Here is an 8,735-nt window from a genome sequence, read left to right as displayed (position 1 = left end):
ACGTGGAAATATTGAAGTACCATTCTTTTGTTATTAAAAAGTGGGAAAAAGAAGACGTAAAATTCTGCAATTTTTTGAAGAAGGACAAAGAACAGTGTAGGAAGAAAAATAAAGTGGCACTATAATTTTTAGTTTTAAGGATTTTAATATTGTTCATATAATAGTTTAAGATGAGCTAGGCTTAATCTAAGTAAATTTTTATTAGCCATTATTTAAACATGAAAAAATAGGATTTGCAAACAAATTCCAAATTATTTCCAAGCATATTAAGCTTGAATAAACTAAAACTATAGCATTAAATTAATATAATTATCGATGAAATGTAATTAGTTAATCAAAAGTAGATTGGTTAAATAAATTAAATAGATTTGGCTAATGAATTAATTAATTGACTTCAAGTTTGGATAATGTATTTTTTTTAGTTTACATTTATTTTATGGTGATGTGTTTTATGGATTTTAATTTTTTTTTAATTGTTACCTTTTATTTAATATTTAAATAATCAACTTTCATTGTAATGTGGGTCCCACTATACCTACATCTACTTTACCTACCCTTCTTCTTCTCATATCTCTTACTTTACCCGTCGTAGGTTAATTCCCGTGTCATGCATATATTTTTTACAACAAGGAGAATATTTTATTACTCTGATTACCCCATGGCTAACTCAAAAGCATAATGTTTAGGGATAAAATTAGTTGGCACCAAATTAGATTGCAATTTGAATATGCCTGACCCAAAATCCAATGAGCTGGCACATTGCCAAGCATACACTTGAATTATGTTTTGTTAGAAATTAATATTGTCCATTTACTCAATTGTAGGGTAATTATATAAACGAAGTCGAAGCGGCAATTTAACGAATGAAATATGCGAAAGATTACAAGAAATGACTAGCCTAGGTTAATCTTGGTCATGGCACAAACCACGATCCTATATAGCACAAATGATGGTCCATTTCATGGGGAAAACATGTAGTGCAAGCTCTGAACAAAGGGCATCCACGACCAATTTCATGTGCCTACATTTCCCAACCATGCCCAATTCTCCACAACAAACAAAAAGTGATAAATGCATATTCCTCTACCATTGTCTCCAACAGAGAATAAGTTTCATCAAACAAACCAGCTTTAGCATAAGTTCTGATTATGCCGGCAAAGAGTGAATCGTGGCACTCACGGGAGTCCTTGTCGATCTCCCCAGCCTTCTGATCATTATGGCGGTTTGAGTTCATTCAAAATATCCGAAGCCTTTAACTGGGTTTTATATTGTGGGATTTCTTTCCTCAGTAGAATTATGTTGCACAACATTTACGGAAGGCCCTTCGACGACAGAAAATACATTCGATCCAATTTCATTGATCAAAAACGCCATAAAGTTACTGACATTTGTTCAAGATCCTATTGCAGTTGATGATATCCACGTCTAAGCATTAGACAGATCACTAACCTCTTCAAAAACAATATTACTCACGAGAGGAGAACTGAAAGGTGGAGCGCCAACTGCTGGTGAGAAAGTATAAAACCCTCCCCAAGCAGCGCCAACAGGGCCGACTGGAAATCCAACATTGTGATATGGATTCATCATCTCCGCTGGACCTCTATTAACCATATGAGGATGAGCTATAGCGACACTGTCATATGGATTGATCACCTCTGGTAGAGCTCCATTAACTATATAAGGATGAGCTATACCGAAACTGTCTGAGTAACCACCATTACCATAATAGGGAAGTGGATATCTACCATCCAAGTTCATATACGAACTGCTATATGAGACCGCACCTACAAGGATATACATGTGCAGTTAGTACGAGTGATACAGTAAGGGAAGATGGGTGTGATCTCAAATATGAAGAAAAATGATTACCGCTAGCCCTCGTCTCAGCATTCAACACCGCAGCACGCAAAATATCCACTTCTTCCGCTATCCCAATCAGGTCTCTCTCCAAAATCTTCATTTGTTCCACTTTCTCCACATTTGTGCATTTTTCATACTCAAAAGTCTTGCTACATGTTCCACAATAAAGAATAAGAAGTCATTTACCAAAAATATTAAGAGCAAGATGTATCACAAAACGAACAAGGAATGCAAGGTCAAGCGAAATCAACAGGACAGGTGCATGCAGCTGTGGGCAAGCAAATTAAGCCATCAGCGATTCTAAAATTCAACCTACTCTATGCAGATACATAAGAAGATATACTACTAATAAGACACTGCAGAAACTATAGAACATTCTTTCCTATAAAAATCAATTTTATCATCATTTTAGTAAAAAATAAAAAATAGGGTAATCAATCCACTTGCCGCCATTTTGTGAAGCTAGATATACTATTCTATTTTGTGTAGGAAAGAGTTCCTGAAATGGTAAAACAACCCCCTTGCCACCATATTTAAGTATATAAGAGATCCAGAATATATGTTGATGATGAAAAGACGCCATAGAAGAATATAATCATTAGAATGTAAGATAAAATAGAGGTCTATCGACATGATTATGAGGTCATAGGAGAAAATAATAAACATGATGAAGCCATCATTTCTCTGACCGTAATCTTTGATATTCTCGCCTCAGGCTAGCAAGTTCCGAACTCATAGCCGGATTTTTTTCAATATTTTCATATGTGAGATCCAATTCCTTAGTGGCCTGCTCAAGTTTAACAGACAACTCTAGCTTAGCTGACATCAATCTCCGAGCTTCAGCATTATATACTTGAAGTTCTTTCTTTATAGTATCCCAAACTCCGGTATCAGCATCCGTTTTTGCAATCTTGTCCAACAAAATGCGAATTTGAATATCACCTTCATTCTGTGTGCTTCTCATATGTTCTCTTACTTTGTCTGCTTCCACTTTAGCATCAGCAAGTTCTTGCCTCAAGGCCATATAACTAGCTGCCAGCTTACGATTGTCTGTAGTAAGTTGCTCTATTTCCACTGCCTGGGTGGCCAATTTGCGATCTAGTAGTTCAGGAACAAGTGGTTCTGTTGAAAGATAGTGTGTGGGAGGTAATTGATCACGGCGCATCATCCTTTCATGCTCATTATATGCTGATGGTATGTTTCTTCTTGAATCCATAACTAAGACAATTTCCAATCACAAAGACTCAGATTAGAGCAATTTCTGCTAATTCTTTGGAAACTGCAAAAATGGGTACACACACTCTACATGAATTCGTCTACTAGAGAAAGAAAAGTTAGCTATATCTATTCGATCATGAGATAGATAGTAAACATAATTCATAAATGATGGTGAAGCTGTAGCAAATTTTCCTTCATAGCAAGAGTTTCTACTATATCGCATCTTATTCCAGAAAACCCATGAAGATATAAATTATATATCAAAATTTCAACATGCGAACTTTCACAAGCCATCATAGCTGAGAAGGACCAAGCATATACAAAGAAAGTGCCTCCTTTCGGCCATAGCTCATAAAAATAAAAATGCAGAACGCAAGTTACAGAAGGAAAGAAACAGAGAAATACATGGAAAAAATGAACAGAGCAGAAATAGAAAATTTGTTGCAGGAAGTAGCATCATCCATTATTCTCAAAACAGAATGCACTTTGCGAGCTACATCAATCTATTTTGAAGCAATCTACCACCAGAATCATATAATGAGATTAGCTCTAATCAAGCTATATAATAAAAACCCCAAATTAACTATGATCCAAATTAATTTACTCCACCTGAAAAGAAACCGAAGAATTGACATCCCACAGAAAAGAAAATCTTGGTAATCTTACCTTTCCTGAACGACGTCGGGAACCGCCGGCAAGTTGGAGGGGATGGATCAGACAGGAATGGAAACGGAAACGGAAACGGAAACGGAAAAGGAAACGGAAAGCCCTCTGTTGCTGTGCCGAAAAGAAACGAGCAAATCGTAGAATGCCCTAACCTCTGATATTGGGGATAATTTTACCATACATAAAACAAATATTTTCCCAATATTTTAAATTAGCATACAAAGCTTTTAAATTTATTTATATATACAAAAAAGTTTTATTAATGATTTAAACCGAGACTTCTATTAAAATAACTTTAACGTCGTTAGTTTTCTTTGCTAAACAGAATCAAAACCAGAATGAGAATTGTTCCCTCATGTATACTCCCTCTCTCCGTCTCGCATTAACTGTCACACTTGCATTTCTGTACTGGTTTTATAAAAATAATAGTAAATAGTTAAAGTCGAGAAATAGTAAAATAAGAGATAAGATCAGGTAGAGAAGAGTTTCTTTACATTATTCTCTCTTATTTTACTATTTTTCCACTTTAACTATTTATTATTTTTTTTACAAAATGAATAAAGAAGTTAATGCGGGCTGAAGGGGGTATTAAATTACAAAACCTTCATTAATGTATTATTTTTTAAAGTAATAATGCCTGATGTATATTAAATTGCAAAACCTTCATTAGTATATTATTTTTTAAAATAATGGAATTATGCACTGTTGTATGAAAAACTCGATTAATATGCAAACCAATCAACTCACATATAACTAATACGAACAACGGAACAAAAAAGAATTTCCATGAATCAGCGAGGGAGTCATGGTGATGCTGAGGAAAGAAAAGGTTACATTAACTAGTTAATGAGATGATGAGGAATTTGCACTTGTCAATAAAATCAACCAAACCAAATCTGTTAGTCAATATAATCAATTAAACTTGAAAATGCAATCTGTAAATCACCTAAACTTGAAAACGCAGTCCATGAATCTAGAGAGATTGAAATAAATCCCTAATTTTTGTTTGCTGGTGAATATGATGATGCATAGTTAAAAATAAGAAAACTAATGGTGTTAAAATAATTCAGTGAAAAGAAATACAAGAACTCATATAGAAGAAAGTATACAGTCGGATTACTCATAATGGAAACGGATAAAATAGTGTATATATTACTTGATTCTATCCAACCAACATTGAATATTTATACACTGCTTTCGAACGATCTAAATCCAATCTTTAATCCAAGTTTAATCCCTTAATCATAACTTGAAAACACAAAATCAAATCTGCTTCACTCTTCCTTGTGCCACCACGTCTACGACCTTTGGTGGTCCTGCATTCCAGCTGCGCTCGTAGTAACCAATTCTTGCATGGTTTCAAGTTCAGTACATCCACCCTTGAATGAATCCCGTGCTCCATTTGATGTCATGTGAGCTTCAGCATGCTCATGTCTATGCAATGTTCCATTGCATCGAACTTTCACTTGATCGGTTGATTGCTTCTTCAACTGATCTCTAACAACCCCCCATCCCCTCAACCTGAGGGAAGATAGGGACACAACTTTGAGTTTGTCCCTTAGCTTCATGAAGGATTGTCAGCCCAATGGCTGCTTAGTAAATATATATGCTATTTGATCGGTTGTTGGGACATGCCGAAGGTCAACTTCCTTTGCCAAAACCTTATCTCTAACAAAGTGTACATCTAATTCTATATGTTACGTTCTTGCATGAAGAACTGGATTGGAGGCTAATGCAATAGCACTCTCATGTTGTCCACCTAAATGACAGGGACTTGCTTCCTTTAAATTTTCAGTTCCCCAAGTAGAGAAGTCAGCCAACTAACCTTTGAGGTAGCATGTGCTAAGCTCCTGTACTCAGCCTCCATGCTTGATCTAGCAACAACCGTCTTCTTCTTAAAACACCAATAAATCAAGCTCCTCCCAAAATATATGCAATATCCACTCATTGATCTTCTGTCATCAATATCTGAAGTCCAATCCAAGCCAGAAAAGGCAGAAACAACACCATTCGATTTGCAGATTTGAATGCCAAAATCCAAAGTACTAGATAGATATCTTAGAATCCTCTTAACATCTTTCCAATAACCGTCGAGTGGTGCTGATATATACTGACTTACTTTATTCACAACATAGTTTATATCTGGTCTGGTGATAGGGCTTAGGGTTTAGGGTCTATGGTCTTGTAATAGCTTCATATTGAAGAGCACCAACTATGCTCACGTATAATATTTGATCAACTAGAGGTTCACCAGCACTCTTGCTAAGCTCACAACTAGAAACCATAGGTGTTGGTCATCCTTTAGCATATGTCATGTTGGTCTTCTTCAGTTTTAACAACTTGAACTCCAAGAAACAAACTTACTTCTCCAAGATCTTTCAATGAAAATTGGGAATTCAATTGATGTATCACCTTCTGGATTGATGTAGAAGAATTGCCAGTTATAAGCATTTCATCCACATAGATTATAAGATAAAGAACTTCATCCCCTTTTTTCCTAAAAAAACATAAAAGCAGCGGCCTTTGATTGAGAAAATCCAAGAGATAGCATAACTGAATATACATTGAAGAACCAAGCTCTTGAAGCTTGTTTGAGACCATAGATTGCTTTCTTGAGTTTAGAAATCAAGTGAGGTCCTCCTTGCTCAAATCCAAAAGGTTGTTATATATAGATATTCTCTTCTAAATCACCATTTAAGAAAGCATTATTGACATCTAAATGAGTTACAGTCCAACCGAGGGAGATAGTTAAACTGAGGATTAATCTGATTGTTGTAGGTTTAACAACTGGACTAAAGGTCTCATTGAAATCAAAACCAGGTTATTGAAAAAAACATGAACAACAGGCCTTGCTTTATGTCTTGCAATAGCACCAGAAAGATGAAACTTCAATTTGAAGATCCAAGTACAACTAATAAGATTTTTATCTAGAGGTAAAGTAGTAAGAATCCATGTCATATTCTTGAGAAGAGCTAAGAATTCAGCCAACATTGCAGCTTTCCAAATAGGAATCAAAATAGCTTCTAGGACATACCTAGGAAGAAAATTTGGAGACAGGGATATGGAGTAAATTTAGGGCTTGAAAATCTCAGCTTTGGGCTCTAGTAGTCATATGATGCTTTGAAGTAGCTGTAGTGGCAGGAGGATCAGTATCTGAGGGAGGGGAGCTTTGTACAGCTGAAAAGTCAGAAGAGGAAGTAGAAACTATATGATCAAATGAAGCTGTATGGGGAGACTGGGGGGATTTTTAGGAAAGATGAGTCAAAATCAAATGGAAGAGTTGGAGGTGGAGTAGGGAAGGGAATGTATGGAACAAGAACAGGAGTGGGAAGGATAACAAATAATTCCTAGGCAGATAATGGAGTAACTCCAGATTTTCCAGATAAAGACTAAAAAGGAAATGTTAACTCATCAAAAATAATGTCTCTTGAGATGATAACTTTTCCATCAAAAATAATGTATCCTTTATGAGATGAGTTGTACCCTAAGAAGGTAGATTTAACAGATCTGAAATCTAGTTTATGCTTATTATAGGGTCTATTGAATGGATAACAAAGACAACCGAAGACTCTCAAAGTAGAGTAGTCAGGCTTCTGTGAGTGAACTTTTTCAAAAGGAGAAAGGTTTTTGATGACTTTTGAAGGCTGTGAGAAATGCATCATCCCAAAAATTTAGGAGGAAGAGAAGATTGAGCGAAGAGAGCAAAGGTTTTTGATGACTTTTGAAGGCTGTGAGAAATGCATCATCCCAAAAATTTAGGAGGAAGAGAAGATTGAACTAAGAGAGCAAGCCCAGTTTCAACAATATGTCTATGTTTTCTCTCTACCAAACCATTTTGTTGCGGTGTATAGAGACAGGAGATTCTATGAGCTATACCACACTCTTTAAGAAAGGAAATTAGACCTTGAAATTCACCACCACATTCTGACTGCAAGGACTTAACTTTGGTATTACAGAGGTTTTACACCATTGTTTTGAATTGTTTCAAACAAAATAGATATCACTTTTGTGTTTCAAGAGATATATCCATGTGTATCTAGTATGACAAGCCATTTCTGGACATGATAGGTGATGGACCCCAAAGATCACTATGAATTAACTCAAGTGAAGAATTGAAAACAGTTTCTGAGAGAGTATAAGGTAATTTGTGAGCTTTAGATACATAGTACGGATGACAGAGGGAAACATTTTTCATTGAAACAAAAGGATATTACAACTATTCAAAGCAAGTTTTACAATATCTAAAGCAGGATTTCCAAGTCTATTGTGCTACAATGCAATATCTAGACCTGAATTTGAGCTAGAACTACTGCTAGAAATGGGAAGTTGTAGACTTGCAGAGTAAACAGTTGGTGGTTTGGACACTTGATTAGAATGAAAACTGAAGCTACTGTTTCTCTTGATTGGGGAGTGATGAACTAGAAACTAATAGAGAGGGTTCCTGAAGAGTCATTTTTTTACGACTAAGTACCCAGAGTTCACAATACAGATTAAAAGCACATAGAGTTCACGCACTTGATCAGGCTAGACAGGCAATGGATCAAGCTGGCTACTAACTGGTCCTTGGTATGCAAACAGAGAGACTTAGAACCTTCAAGACCTTAACCCACAATACTATAGACTAGTAAAGGGAAGTAAGGGTCGAATCTCTCAGGGACAGATACGAGAGGAGTAGGGTTTGAGACATTTGGGAGGTTGGTTGCGGCCACGCTTTTAAGTGGGTTAAGTTTAAACTAAGAAACAGGAACTGCTCAACTTACTAAACTAAACTGATTAATCTAGACTAGACTACTCATTACTAGGGAACAGGTGACTTGATCAACTAAATTAAGAACGGAAAAGGTAAAAGTAACTAGGAGAACCATTGACACAAAATAGACGCACTACTAAAAAGCTGTAAACATCGAAAAGGTGACAGAGACTCCTATTCTAACGAATTACGGCTTTCTTCTTCGCTAAGCAGCTAAATAAAAACAACTAAAGTAGATCTA

The 8,735-nt window shown here is 35.9% G+C and overlaps 1 protein-coding gene across 1 annotated transcript; it reads right to left on the bottom strand.

The window, feature by feature from the left end:
- Positions 1–936: 936 nt before the first annotated feature.
- On the bottom strand, positions 937–3,915 carry LOC121795745 (protein FLX-like 4). The gene is made up of 4 exons (XM_042194340.1): positions 3,745–3,915; positions 2,550–3,078; positions 1,870–2,009; positions 937–1,784 (listed from the first exon to the last, which is right to left on the bottom strand). Exons 2-4 carry the CDS (start codon positions 3,074–3,076, stop codon positions 1,426–1,428), a joined length of 1,026 nt encoding a protein of 341 aa, XP_042050274.1. The 5' UTR covers positions 3,077–3,078; positions 3,745–3,915; the 3' UTR covers positions 937–1,425.
- Between the last annotated feature and the right edge of the window lie 4,820 nt (positions 3,916–8,735).

The sequence above is a fragment of the Salvia splendens genome, chromosome 3, assembly GCF_004379255.2.
Source record: "Salvia splendens isolate huo1 chromosome 3, SspV2, whole genome shotgun sequence".
Lineage (NCBI taxonomy): Eukaryota > Viridiplantae > Streptophyta > Magnoliopsida > Lamiales > Lamiaceae > Salvia > Salvia splendens.
Note: the sequence above shows the minus strand (reverse complement) of the source record. Positions and strands in the feature narration are given on the sequence as shown.